This window comes from Chiloscyllium plagiosum, unplaced genomic scaffold, assembly GCF_037043375.1.
Source record: "Chiloscyllium plagiosum isolate Xiang-an unplaced genomic scaffold, Cpla_swu_hap1 HiC_scaffold_7, whole genome shotgun sequence".
Lineage (NCBI taxonomy): Eukaryota > Metazoa > Chordata > Chondrichthyes > Orectolobiformes > Hemiscylliidae > Chiloscyllium > Chiloscyllium plagiosum.
Window position 1 is genome coordinate 52,671,865 of NW_028270145.1, and position 15,536 is coordinate 52,687,400.

Sequence of the window (15,536 nt, forward strand, 5' to 3'; positions counted from 1 at the left end):
GTTCTCTAAGAGCACAGATTGATTTGGCAACTTTGTAATACAAAATTTCTATAATCTCAGGAGTTCTCGAGAAACCTTTAGAAAAAAAAGCCGGAAGAAATTACGCTCCTGTAGGCACTAAAAGGTTGATCTATTTCATTGATGATCTTAACATGCCTGAAGTAGATGCCTACGGCACTGTCCAACCACATACTCTAATTAGGCAACATTTAGATTACAGCCACTGGTAAGTGTATCCTGTTAGAGTTAGTGTGTTATTTTTAGTGAAGTCTATAATGTTGTTAATATTACGAAGGAAAATGTCATATTTTAATGTTTAAGAAAAGCTACCTAAAATAGCCAAGCTAAATATTTCATACTGAGTAAATATTGTGCACAGATTATTTCAGCCAAACAATGCATATGTATCAACAAGAATATACTTTTTTATACAATTCAGGCATCAGTATAAATATGCTGTCACTTATTTCTAAAAATGTCTGTTGGAGAATGACCCCATTGTGGCCATTGGTAATGCTACATAACATAATCTAACCAAGTACATCACTGTAAAATTGGACTAATACATTCAAAGTTTGATGACTGAAATAATGAAAAGAGGTTATTTTTAGATGTAGAATTTGTTTTTGCAAAACTGACTGACAGATTACAATTTTTAAAGTGATCTTGCTATAAACAGTACTGAAAACGTTGAATCTTCTCGGTGCATGAGATCTTCAAACAATTGATCCACTTGTTGTGAAAATGAGCATTCTTACAGCTGTATTTTGATTTTGCCATTTTTATTCAGAGTAGCTAAACCATTCTTTCTGAATATCACTTGAAACTTGGATTAATCTGACATGTTAACTGTAAGAAGTTAAAAATAAATTGCACTATGGTAACAAACAGTGAAGAGGAAAATGTTGAGAAAATCATTCTTTGAGATTTTAAAAATTAACATTCTTACCTCCTTCATTAGGTATGACAGACAAAAGTTAGTTCTGAAAGAGATTCATAATTGCCAGTATATTGCTTGTATGAATCCTACTGCTGGCAGCTCTTCTATTAATATGCGTCTTCAGGTAGGAACAGTTTATTGTTTTTACACACATATCTGATCATATCAGGACATACGATAAAGCAAGAACAAGAGAAAACAACTTTGTCTTTTGTGGTCTGTCCCTTTATTATTCTGACTAATTCAGTGTAACATCCTGTTGATGTTTGGCTTCTCCCATGGGTGATGTCATGAAACAACTTAATGATTCTTCTGCCCCAGTGGTCACCATTTTAGCAGAGTTTTCTTCTATAGGGATGGCACGATAGCTCAATGGTTAATTCTGCTGCCCCACAGCACCAGGGAACCAGGTTCAATTCCACCCTTTAGCGACTGTGTGGAGTTTGCACATTCTCTCTGTGTCTGCGTGGGTTTCCTCCGGGTGCTCCAGTTTCCTCCCACAGACCAAAGATGTGCAGGTGAGGTAGATTGGCCATGCAAAATTGCCCATTGTCTAGAGTGATGTGCAGGCTAGGTAGGTTAGCCGTGGGAAATTGAGTTACAGAGATAGGGTTGGGTCTGGGTGGGGTCCTCTTCGCAGGGTCAGTGTGGACTCAATGGGCCAAATATAAATTTCACACTGTAGAGATCCTGTGATTCTATATTGCTGTTGCACTTTTCATAAATTTAAATGTAAGTACTCTGGTCCAATTAGTTTGACTTACCTTAAAGCAAGAAATATGCCTTAAGAAATTACTTCCTGATTTCACTTAGAAATTGTTTTTTGGGGGACAATTATCTCAGCCCCACGATATCACTGCTGAAGTTCTTCAGGCCAACCATCTTCAGCTGCTTCATCCATGATCTTGCCTTTGTTGATGGATCAGAGGTATTGACTGATGGTTCCAATGTTCATTAACACTGTTAACTCTATTGACAATGAATCAATCTGTAGGCGTAAGTAGCTAAATATGGGCCTCGGTTAAGGTTGGACAAATAAGTGAGAAGTAACATTGCTTAGCACTTGTTGGTGCCAATGATCATCTCCACTAAGACAGAATCATATCACATACTGTTGACATTCAGCAACATTACCTTGATTGAATCCCTAACCATCGACTGTCCTAGGGATTACAGTTAAAAAGAAACTTTGATTGACCAGCCATACAAAAAGCGACATGTCAAAGGCAGGGAATTCAGTAGCAAGTAACTCGCCATGCCATCAAGGCTAAAGCAACCCATTTGATTAGCATAATATCCAAACCCGTGACTCTACAAGGACAAGAACAATAGATCTGTACAACCATCACCAACTGTGTGTTCTTCTCTAAGCCTCCTACATTGTTACTGGAACAACAATATCGTTCCTTCAGCTGTTGCTGGGTCACAATTTTGGAATTTCCTTCCAAACAGCACTGTGTGTATACCAAACACCACATGGATTGAAGCAGTTCAAGAAGACAAATCACCAAATGGATAACAAATGTTGGCCTTGTCAGTGATTGCCATATCCTTTGAATGAATTAATTTTAAAAACATACTTTTAATATAAAAAATCTCCTGACAGGTTTTCACCATGACTTTTTTCTGCCTTCACATTAACTTTTATAATTTTTCTTCACATATCACTTTTTAATAGTTGGGATCACTTCAGTAGGTTAGTTCCTCCTTGTATCATTATCAATGCACGTATCTTCCTTCTGCTGCATCATGGCCAACTTTGCACTGAAACTTCATAGAATCCCTACAATTGGAAATAGGCCATTTGGCCCAAAACGTCCACACTGACCCTCCGAAGAGGAACCCACCCAGACCCATTCCCTTACCCTTTATTTTACATTTACCTCCTTACTAATGCACCTAACCTACACATCCCTAAACCCTATGGGCAATTTAGCAAGGCCAAATCACCTGACCTGCACATCTTTGGATTGTGAGAGGAAACCGGAGCACCCAGAGGAAACCCACACAGACACGGGGAGAATGTGTAAACTCCATCCAGACAGTCGCCTGAGGCTGGAATCAAACCCTGGCACTGAGGCAGCAGTGCTAACCACTGAGCCACCATGCCGCCCCAAACTTTAATCTGACTAGTGTATTATAAAGTCTCAGAGAACCTGAAGGCTATCCTTCTATTCTAATATTTCACTTGCTCTGCGATAAAACATAATATTTTTGTCTAAACAAATTTATGATCATGTGATAACTTACCATTTTCTTTGCTGATGTTGAGCACTTCACCCTGGATCCTAAACTGTCATCAGTACCTACAAGTCTCAATGCTTGATAACTGTGTTTGTGTGTTTTCAAGTCAGTGATAGTTTATGCAGCATTGTATGAGTGCTGCTGTAATGGGGTTGTTGGACATTGGGTTGTTTTTGATCTATGAAAAGAGCAAAGGCACATCATATGTAGGGCTGGATTTTTACACATTGCAGCTGACAGGTTTGAATGCAGGGGCATGTTAATTTAACAGGTGGCTATCTAAAACTGTGAGAGGGCCACATACGCAAATGAGCTGCGTGTTTATAGACTAATTGAAACTCTTCATGTCTAACTGTTGGTCATTTAACAGTTTATTTCCACCTCCATTACTATTTTACCTGCAGTGGGGGGAGGCCCACGTCATGCAGCATTTATTATGTGGGCTGGTGTAAGTGAAGAGTTCAGGGATTTTCTTTTCAGAGGTAATGTCTCAAATCGCATCCCCAACTCCCCCTTGTCCAATTCTCACTTGCATTTATCCCCTCTTTCTTCGCCCCTCATAAATCCAGACTCCAGCTCCTTCAACTTCCTCACCAAGACTCTAGACTTGACAGGACTTCCATTAAATCGAAAAAGTTGGAAGACATTTTCAGGACAAATTCTATGAGTACAAACTTTACACACAGGCAAGCTGACAGCTGTTTCTCCAGCATTCAAACCTTACAGATTCATTGAAAAATGTTTTCACTTTCTTGACCCTGATGAGTTCCACATAGCTTCAGAAACCCTGTTAAAACCAGAAGTCTACATACAATCCACAAGTAATTGATCATTTGGTTATATTTAAGTTACTAAGCCAACATCTAAAGAAGGCATTGCATCACTGCCTTCACCAGGCAGTTAGGGATGGGCAATAAATGCTGGAGTACCCAGCGATCTCCATATCCAATGAGCAAATCTTTAGTAAGACATTAGTGGAGCATTCAGTAAAATGTCATGGTTCTAGTGACTGGATATAAGAGGAATGTGAGCTTTTTATCCATTCGGATCACATGTTATGATAGCGATGATATTATGAGCTTTTCTCTTAAATGTGTACTGATGGTGGGATATGATAGAACATCCTGCTTCTTCCAAAATAAAAGCTAATCTCAAAAAAGATATATATGGTTGTACTTAGGCACTTGCTATCAATTCAATAATTACATGAACAGGTTAAACAGAGTTTACAAAACTAGCTTTTCAAACTTCAAGTGTGATTCTTTGAAGTTTGACAACCAGTCCTGATCTGCTGATTGCATACCCATCCAAAGAGGTACGTGTTGTTCTTTGTTGTTTTTGTTTGACAGTTTAGTTGGAATTCATTGTTGTTATTCAACGTCACTGCATAATCATTATCCTTTCAGTGTTTTATCGCCACTCTATTTGTGCATGATAATTGTGTTGTACATTGACCTGAGCTGACCGCTTTCCTTCACAATGTAACATCATAATCAGGAGTGACTTTGTATGATTTAGGATAATTGCAAATTTTTAGAGTCCTTTAGTGTACAAATTTTTCGATTTGGTCTTATGGCTTGCACACACTGCATAGTTCACGGTTTTTTGTTTCCCTAGCTCTTTGCTCATCATGCATCCCTTTCATATTCTTCTGTCTTTGAAGGAACATGTCTTGTGTTTTGGAATGAGTAGACGGTTGGTTGCTGGCAAGGTCAATCGCACTTGCCTTCTGAGTATATGATGTACTGGGAATTTGGAAAAAATCTGGAACATAGGAACAGAAGTAGGCCACACAGCCCACCATTCAGTGAGATCGTGGTTGATCTTTGGCCTAACTCGATTGGTATTGCATGAGCATCTGGCAGTGCAGTATGAAAATTATGCTTTGTTTCTCAACTGTCACAGACCTGATTATCGGTCTCACCTCCAAAAATATAGCTTGGAGATAGCCTAGACCCTAACTTTTATATTTAATTAAAAGCAAATGGAGGGCACTGTTCTTGATGTAATTTGATTGGTCAACCACCAGGCTTTAAGTAAAACATACTTTACTCTTATAACACAGTTAAAATACGGATAAGGAAAAGTTGGCATAACTTTAAATGCTACCGAAATACTTAACAAGATAATGTATTATTTAATGACTAATCATCAACTGTTCCAATATAGACAGCATCCCATTAACATACCCTTTGGCAAAAATGCAATTCACCAAAAAGTTAGAATTCTCATCTGCTACCTTTCTCCAGTCTAGTGAGAGAAATACTGAAAAAAAAAGTGTGCCTGTTTTATTTCTGATGTGGAGGTGTCGCTGTTGGACTGGAATGGACAAAGTTAAAAATCTCACAACACCAGGTTATAGTCCAACAGGTTAATTCGAAAGTACAGGCTTTTAGAGGGCTGTTCCTTTGTCAGATAGCTCATGGGACAGGATCATTGGACACAGAATTTCTAAGAGGAAGCTTCCTTTTAAGACTTTACTGTAGCAGTTTGGAACTCAGGCTTTTAGCTCAGCAGTCAGCAGAAATCTTCGACTAACTGAAAGCAAAACTAAAAACCTTGCTGGGTCTTTGTGAGCCCTGACCCAACCAACTCATGTTTTCTTTGTCTAATTTTAAATAAACACCCAAGGAAAACAAAAACTGTTTACCATCTCCCTATCTAAAGGAGACATTCGGTACCACTGTGGCAACATCTCTGCAAGAGCACAGACCACATCTCTTTTGGAGGCACAGTACCATCATATAACACTTAATGATCATTAATTTATCAGATCTTATCATATTACCTCCTAAACCATTCGACTGATGATAGTGGGGTGATGCTGTGATATGGGTCACTCCCCACTTAGTGTACACATCCTGACATGGTTTACCAATGTGCTGCAATCCATTGTGAGAAAGTATTTGATCCAGGACACCAAACAAACTGAAAATAGTGCTCATCATGTCAGCAATGTTTATGTTCAATGTGTTGATAAGTCATCAAACAATGGAAAATTTAGAGAAGTAATTCATCACTTGGGGTGTATTCTTCCTGTGCACTGTGAATAGGTCTGTTGTTACTTTCATCCAAGGAGTGGATATAGATGTAGAGGCTGTCTCCATTGCTACTGCTGAGATGGTTGACATCATCACATGCATTCACGAGTCATTGAATATACTGATCCTTAGTTTGTGTGGTAGCTGTGTGTTCAATACCTATGTGAGTGTGGTGTAACATGGACATGATATCTTACTGTAATTCTTTTAATATTAGAACATGTTTGCCCTTGAAAATTCTGCAATGTGCTCTACCAAGTTAGTTTCTGGATGATTAAATGAACAAATCTCTGTGAAGCTATCACAACTTCTTAAACTTTTGGTGCTGCTCAACTTCCATAATTATCAATTACAAATGTTCACACTGGCTCTGGCCAAAGTGTAACCAATCAACTTTGAGAACTTATTCAACTTTGTAGTTTAGAGCATGTACATGTAGATCCAGAAGAATGCATTGGTCATGCTGTGGATTGGATACTCTGCTCAGCATACCAGATGTAATCATTTTAGTCTCTCACTTCAAAATCATATCCTTGGAGATTGTTACCTGATTCACCTTTGTCAAGTGTGGCTTGTTCTGCCACAGAAGATGTAGTTTGAATATCATGAATTGTGACTACAATGAGATCTATGCCACTGCTGGATGTTGGTATCTGCTAGGTAGATTTCAGGAAGGCTAGATGAGCTTGTGTATTGGCATGGCAGTGTGATTGTGCCAATGCAAAATGTCAGTGATATGATATACACTGAGACAGTTCAGGATCATACTTTGCCATGTACACCATATAATTGTGGAATCAGACATTTATAACAGCTATTCATTGAATACAAATATTACATTCCTCAGGCACATATGTATCTGAAATGCTCGGGACCAGCTAGTTTTCGGAATTCAGAATTTTAAAAATTTTAGAATAAGTGACAATTTGATGAAATTTAAAAAAATCTTACTGAAGAGCATACTCACAGTGAGAACTATGGGCCCTGAGACAGAATTGAGGCCTGCCGGTGTTGGGCCATGCCCCCCCCATGTTGCACCTGAGTGACACGCATCGAGTGGGTGCAGAGTTGGGTTAACTATTTGCATGCCAAACAACCTTGTTAATGAGAAAAAAACCTTCACAAAATACCTTTTGGTTTTTGGATTTCAGGATTTTGGATAATGGGTTGTCTACTTGTACTAAGCTATTAGTTTACAACAGTGAATTATACTTCAAGTGATCTGAAGTAAGATGAAGTCACATGCCATGATGCAATGATGATATGTGTATTTCTCTTAAAGGTATACTGATAACTACCAATGAAATATAAAACAACAACTTGAACACTTCTGTTTTGCCTATAAATATTGCCATTGTATTTCCTTGCTGATTGTTTTGCATTATTACCACCTGGCTGGCTGCCTCCACCTCTGGGGTCTCCTCAGGCCATTGCTTAGTGAGGCTGTGCTTCTCGAGTGGTTTTGCTTGTTCTTCTTCCTCTCTCTCTCTCTCTCTCTCTCTCTCTCTCTCTCTCTCTCTCTCTCTCTCTCGGTTTTGCTTGTTCTTCTCTCTCTCTCTCTCTCTCTCTCTCTCTCTCTCTCTCTCTCTTTCTCTCTCTCTCTTTCCTGTTTCTCCCCCACCACAATCCCTCTGTCTCTCTTTGTCAGTGTCTGCCTGTCTCTCACTGCAGTTCAGACAAGCACCATGGGGTTCCTTTCAATGGATCATAGTTTGCAGTTTTTGGGTAAGTCAAAGAAGCTGCAGTGTTTTTTTTCCAGCTGTGGTAATGGAATTTGGTGGCTCTCTTCTAACCTTTTGTTGGCTGTGGTCAGTATTTTACTGCGTGGGTCTCACTGTTCCAGTGCTGACACATGGAAGAGAGCAGATGAGTGGAAAAGTGAAGTTTAGGATGGAGAGGAGTGGTGGTCAGGTGAGAGCAGGGCAGGATATTGGTAGATGAGGTGGGAGACTATGAGAGGAGAACTGGGACAAGAGAGGAACAAGTGAAGGCAAAAGAAGTGAGGAGAACTGCTGAACTGAGCAGTTTCGGGCAAAAACCCTTAATCAGGAATGAAGCTGGGAGCCTCAGGGGTGAAGAGATAATTGAGAGGGGGGGGTGGGGCTAGGGGGAAGGTAGCTGAGAGTGCAATAGATGGATAGAGGTGGGGATAAAGCTGATAGGTCGGAGAGGAGGGTGGAGTGGTTGGTGGAAAGAAAGATGGACAGATGGGATAGGTCCTGAGGGCATTGCTGAACTGGTAGGTGGGGGGAGGGAAATGAGGGACTGGTGAAATCGGCATTGATGCCATGAGGTTAGAGGGTCCTGGGGGCAGAAGGTGAGGTGTTCTTCCTCCAGGCATTGGGTGGTGAGGGAGTGGCGATGGAGGAGGCCCAGGACCTGCATGTCCTTGGTAGAGTGGGAGGGGGAGTTGAAGTGTTTGGCCATGGAGCGTTGGGGTTGATTGGTGCGGGTGTCCTGGAGATGTTTTCTGAAGCACTGTGCGAGAAGGCGTCCTCCCATACCTTTTCAATGGGATCCATTTTGTAACTCTAGTTCCCTGTAAATTACCTGCCTGTTCAATCATCATGGATTGTTCAGCATAAGGAATATTTTGAAGAGTTCTGAAACAATGCAATAAGTAACATCAAATTGATGAGTACTTGAAATAATAATGATTATCTTCTGGAATGAGGTGTATTAATTTTATAAGACTGTTTATGATGTTTTAGTAACTTTGGATTTTGATTTCATGTTTTCTTGTTTTGCAGAGACATTTCTCTGTTTTTGCAGTTAATTTCCCTGGAGCAGATGCGCTGGCCACCATATACAGCAACATTCTTAATGCTCATTTTCAAGAACACAGTTTCACTCACAGCGTAATAAAAATTGTTCATACTGTCGTTCAGGCTGCAATCTGTCTTCATCAGAAAATGACTCAAAATTTTCTGCCTACAGCAATTAGATTCCATTATATTTTTAACCTACGAGATCTGTCCAACATTTTCCAGGTATATTTACTATTTGAATATTAACTGTTACTTTGATTCATGACATTGGATGTAATCAGTTGCTGTAAAAACTATTTCGCAAATAACATTTTAAAACCAACTTCTCTCATACAAGTTCTTTTAAGTATTCCATTTACATGTGCATTTTATGTATTGACAGTGTTAATATATTTCACATTTCCAGTGAACATTCTGTTAACCCTTGCTGTTTGAACATTAAAAATATAATTCCACTAATGAAAATACACATTTAACATGTTAGTAATCAAGTCACTATTTAGGTCATGCGAGTATGACTATAATTAAAAAGTATTTCATTGCCTTTAAAGCACTATATAAATGCAGGCCCTTATTTTTCTGTTTTAATGTTGTATACCATGGTATTATTTACATCCATGCCAAAGGTTGATTATGAAGTACATAAAATCTGAAATTACGCTATTATAAATCATATTGTTAATTGTTTGCAATAGAGATTGAAGTTAATATATTGTAATTTTTTGCTGCAGTATTTATTGCCAGTAAGCATTATTTCCACAAATGAAAACTATTTAAATTTTCAGTGTGCCAAAATAGGAATTAGAAATTAACTTGATCTTCTCCCCATAACCAGACCTGCAGGGTGTTCTGGCAATGCAGAGCCAGATTTTTATAGTAGTTAACTTTGCAACCTCTGTTTTACACCAAAAAGAATAGACACAATCAAAATATTCCTAGTTGCATTTAATTAAAAATCGAAATTTGTCCTAACTGCCATTTATTTTCGATAGCTTTAAATAAATTATCAATAAAATGTGCACGGCTGAAAAAAGAATTATGTAATAATAGGGATTTGCAATTTCCTTATATTAATTGAAATACACAAAGTATGAAAAAAGGGTAAGAATTCTTAAAATCTATCCAAGAGAACTTTTTTAAATCAGCACATAGAAAGTCCTACAAGAGAGGGCAGTACTGGATCTAATTTTAGTGAACAAGCCAGACACATTTTAAAAATGTCAGTGGGGAAACAATTCACCGATAGTAAGAAAAGCTCAGTAAGATTTAAGTGAGTGAAGAAAAAGGACCAAGTTAGACTGAAAGTAAAGTTTATGAGTTTGGGAAAGGTTGATTTTTAAAATGTAGAGACAGGATATGGTCAAAGTGATTGGGTGAAATTACTTGTTGGAAAATCTACATCAGAGCAGTGGGAGTCATTCAAAATGGAAGTAGAGTGCAAGGCCAACATGTTCCAGCAAAGGTGAAAGGTGGTTCCACTAAGTCCACAGAACCTTAGATATCATGCGATGCATAGGAATGCATCAGGGAAAAAAAGGAAACTTATTGCAAATACTCAGAGGATCAAAACAGCTGAAGCCCTAGAGGAGTTTAGGAAGTGCAGAGAGTTACATAAAGAAGTATGAGAACAAAGATGGGTCAAATAAAGGAAAATCCAAGACATTTTCTAAGTATATTAGGAAAAGAGAGTAACCAGTTGAAACTTTATTGCTGGAACAGCACAGCAGGTCAGGCAGCATCCAGGGAACAGGAGATTCGACGTTTCGGGCACAGGCCCTTCTTCCAAGATTGTCCAATCTTTCTTCATAGCTAATGTCCTTCAAGCCAGGCAGCATCCTGATAAACAGGTTCTGTACCCAAGAAGATAAGAGCCCAGGGAACAATAGCCATTTGGCAAATTGGATCCAAATTTGGTTTAGCGACTCAAGACCAATTGAAATAGTTGAAAGACGTTTTAATGACTAGAAGCCTTGTGTCCAGTGGTACCGCAGGATTTGATGTTTGGTCCCTTGTTGTTTGTAGTATACATTAAATATAGACATGAAGATACTTACAATCAGTAAGTCTGTAGAGGTGTGAAAATTGTTGGTGGGAAATAACCCAGAGGAAAGCCTTAGATGCAGGATAATATAAATGGGCTGGTCAGATGAGTAAATGAAATTTAATCCTGAAAAGTGTGATTGATGCATTTTGGGCATACATGATGAACAGTAGGACCCAAGGAAGTACAGAGGATTAGAAAGACTGTGTGCTTTCATAGATTTATGAAAGCAGCAAAACAGATAGACAAGAAGGAGTTAAGAAGGTATATGGGATACTTTGGTTTTATTGGTCAAGGTATTGAATACAAGAGCAGGGAAGTTATGATGGAATGGCATAAGATGTAAGTTAAACCTCAGTTCGAGTACTGAATGTATTTCTGGTTACCGCACTTTAGGAAGGATGAGATTGTACTAGTGAGGGTGCAGAGAGGATTGAGGAGAAAGTGAGGTCTGCAGATGCTGGAGATCAGAGCTGGAAATGTGTTGCTGGAAAAGCGCAGCAGGTCAGGCAGCATCCAGGGAACAGGAGAATCGACGTTTCGGGCATAAGCCCTTCCTTTCCAGCAACACATTTCCTGCAGAGAGGATTCACCAGGATGCTGGCTAGACTGAAGTATTTCAGCTACGAAGGGGGGTTAGATAAGCTGGTGTTGTTTTCCTTAGAGCAGATAATACTGAGAGAGGACACCATTGAGGAATATAAAATTATGAGGCGCAAAAAACTTCCCCGAGCGGGGTCAATAACAGGGGACATAGGTTTAACATAGGGGGCAGGATGTTTGGAGGAAATTTCAGGAAAGTTATTTCACCCAGAGCATGCTGAGTATCTAGAACTCTGTGCCTGAAAGGATAGTGAAACCCTCACAACATTGAGAAATATTTGGATGTGTACAAGGCTAGGGACCAAGTGCAAGAAAATGGGATTAGAGTAAATAGGTGCTTGATGACAGCTGCTGATGCGAGGTGCCAAAGGGGTTCTTTCCATGCTGTAAGATTCTATGACTCTTAACTGTAAGCAGAAAATAATTAACATTAAAACTGTGCCCACTTCAATCATTTGTGTTCAATATGCCTTCGGGAAACGGGTTGAAAAGGAACGAAACATTGTTTGGAGAGGGGACTTGCAGACAAGTAAGATGTGCTACTGTCTAAATGAGAGTTCCTACTTTCCCTCTTCACTAAGACTCTCAAAAAGTATGTTTTTTTTACTTTTACAGGGGGATTGTGATACTGTTTAACAAAGTAAACTGAAACATGCTGCTATGCAAAATGTTATTAATGTTGCTTTTCCACAATTCAAATTATTATTAGCAGTGACTGGGCAACAGTTAGGAATAATTCAATGCTGATCCACATAATCAATCAACTAATGGCATATTTTGTCTACTAAATTTATTGAGAGTGGAAAATTGTTCAACTTATCCAACGCGGTCTGTGAAGCATATTATACTGCTTTGAAATTGGAACCAACCTCTGATTGTTGCATTGGTTTAAAAAGACTGTGTTTAAATCAATAACCATTAATTTGTAATTAAGAAACTGGCTACGACACATCAACACATAACTAGCTAATGGTTTTGGATAGATGTAAGTAATTTTCACATCCTCAAAATCAAGTTGCTCACAAGTGGTGTACTAAGTACTGATTAAAATGCTTATTTTTGTGCTAAGCCCATTTAAGCTTTATTAATCAACGTTCTTCAAGTTATCACTCCTAAATACATTCGTAGTTTATTTTATGAAGGAAATACACTTTTTTTCAGACATTCATTCTAATAAGCTGATTACACTGCTTCAAGGTGGATTTTATGTTTGTGAATATGCAAGTAAGTGGCCAGAAATGTGAGCACTGAAGTGCGTGCAAATTTGGATGCAATTTGTAGTTGGTTCACTGGTTACACCCCATACAGAAATGCTATCCAAAGCTTTCTTGCAATTTTGTTTTCATGTCAGAAACAAGGAAGTTATAATGGGGGATAAAATATATGGCAAATCAATTAAATGTGTACAAAAAGACCCCCCAAAGAACTGTGGATGCTGAAAAGCAAAAGCAAAAAAAAAAGAAAATTCTGGAAAAACCCAGGTCGAGTCGCTAAAACAAAAGGGTCACTGGAGCCAGAACATTAACCCTGCCTTCTCTCCACAGATGCTGCCAAATCAATTAAATACATACTTTGGTTTTGTTTTCACAAAGGAGCTCAGAAATGACGTCCTAAAAGTATTGGTGAACACAGAGTCAAAACAAAAGGAGGAACCAAAAGGAATCAGTATTAGTAGGAAAAATGATGTTGGGGAAATTGATGGGATTTGGGGTCAATAAATCCCCATGGCCTGATAATCTCTGTCCCAGAGTACATACGGACCCTAGAAACAGTGGATGCATTGGTGGTCATCTGTCAGGTTTCTATAGACTATGAAAGAACAGTTACACTAGTTCTATTTAAAAATGGACATAGAAAGAAAACATGAAATTATAGACCAAATAGCCTGACATCAGTATTGAGGAAAATACTACAAAGATATAAGAGCAAGGGTATCTTCCTGCAATTAGATAAGGATTTGTTGAGACCACACCAGGAGGGTTGTGTGCAGTTTTGGTCTTATTTGATGTTCTGGCTATGGGGGGAGTGTAGCAAAAGATTACCAGACTGATTCCTGGGATGACAGGATTAATGTGTCAAGGGATAATGGACCATAGTCATTGGAGTTTAGAAGAAATGGGGGGGGGGGGGAAATCTTATAGAAACTTATAAAATTTTAACAGCATTAGACAGGGTAAACACAGAAAAGATGTTCCCGATAATTGGAGAGTCCAGAACCAGGTTCAGAGTTTAAAGATAGGGGATAAGCCATTCAGGACTGAGCTGGGGAGAAATTTCTTTACACAGAGAGTGGTGAGCCTGTGAAATTCTCTGCCACAGAAAGTGGTTGTCAAAACATTGACTGTTTCCAAGAAGAACTTAGACATAGTTATTGGAGCTAAAAGTATGAAAAAATATGGGGAGAAAGTGGGAACAAAGTACTGAGTTGGATGATCAGCTATGATCATATTGAATGTCTGAGTATGCTCAAAGGGCTTAATGGTTCTCCTGTTTTCTTTTCTACATTTAAGGTTGTTGACTTGCTTGCCGAGCTGGTAAGTTTGTTCGCAGACATTTCGTCATCATTCTAGGTAACACCGGTAGTGCACCTCTGGTGAAGCATTGGTGTTATGTCCCGCTTGATATTTATATGTCTGGATCTACTGGGGTTGGTGATGTCATTTCCAGTTTAGCTGTTGGTTCTGTTTCTTAGTGGTTGGTACATGGGGTCTAATTCTACATGTTTGTTAATAGAGTTCCAAGTTGATTGCTGGGCTTCTAGGATTTCCCATGTATGACTCAGTTTGGCTTGTCCTAGGATGGATGCATTGTCCTTCATTATCTGTGTGTATGGATACAAGTGATAGCTGTCATGTCTCTTGGTGGCTTGTTGATGTTCATGTACCCTTGTGGCTAATTTCCTTCCTTTTGCCCCAGGTAGTGTTTTTGGCAGTTTTTATATGGTATTTTGTGTATACTAGTCCTGTTGGTTGTAGGTGTACGATCTTTTATACTTGTTAGTAGCTGTCATAGTTGGTTTGTGGGCTACCATAATATCCAAGGGTCAGAATAGTCTGGTGGTCATTTCTGATATGTCCCTAATGAATGCCAGTGTGTACAGATGTGTTGTGTCTTCCTGTTGTGGTCTGTTGTGTGAGTATTGGTGGACTATGCTTTCTGGGTACCTGCTGTTTCTGAAGACGTGTAAGTGTTCTTCTTCTGCTTAAAGCAGCTCCAGGGTGCTGCAGTGTATTAAGGCTCACTTGAACAATGTTCTGATGCAGCTCTGTTTGAGGTTGTTGGGATAGTTGCTGTTGTAGTTGATTATTTGGCCTCTGGGTGGCCTTCCTGTATTTGCTGGTCTAGAGGTTCCCATTGGCCTTGTATTTGGCCATTATGTCCAGGAACGGAGTTGGTTGTTGTTCTTTTCTTCCTCGGTGAATTTTATGCCGGTAAGGATGTTGTTTATGAGTTGATGGGATTCCTCTAGCTGTGAGTGTTTGGAAACTACAAAGGTGTCATTTACATAATGGATCCACAGTTTAGGCTGGATAGCAGGCAATGCTGAGCATTCTAGTCTTTGCATGATCACTTTTCTATTCGTTCTGATATCTGTGATCCCATGAGTGTTCCTTGATTTGTTTATATACCTGGCCAATGAGGATGAGGTAGTCGTGCTTCAACACCCATGGGATCACTGATATGAGAGCTAATAGGAGAAATAGTCATACAAAGACTAGATTGGACAGCACTGCCCATTATCCAGCCTAAACTGTGGATCCGCTATATAGATTACACTTTTCTCATTACCAAACGCTCACAACTAGAGGAAACTCACCAGCTCATAAACAACATCCTTACCAGCATAAAACTGACAAAGGAAGAAGAGAATAACAACCAACTTGCCTTCCTGGGCATAC

The 15,536-nt window shown here is 39.1% G+C and overlaps 1 protein-coding gene across 1 annotated transcript in view; it reads left to right on the forward strand.

Moving 5' to 3' along the window:
- dnah9l (dynein, axonemal, heavy polypeptide 9 like) overlaps window positions 1–15,536 on the forward strand; it is a 432,311-nt gene that overhangs the window by 217,791 nt on the left and 198,984 nt on the right. The window contains exons 48-50 of the mRNA XM_043693603.2: window positions 61–226; window positions 962–1,064; window positions 8,976–9,215. Of these exons, the coding sequence (XP_043549538.2) occupies window positions 61–226; window positions 962–1,064; window positions 8,976–9,215 (509 nt within the window). The remainder of the gene's footprint in view (window positions 1–60; window positions 227–961; window positions 1,065–8,975; window positions 9,216–15,536) is intronic.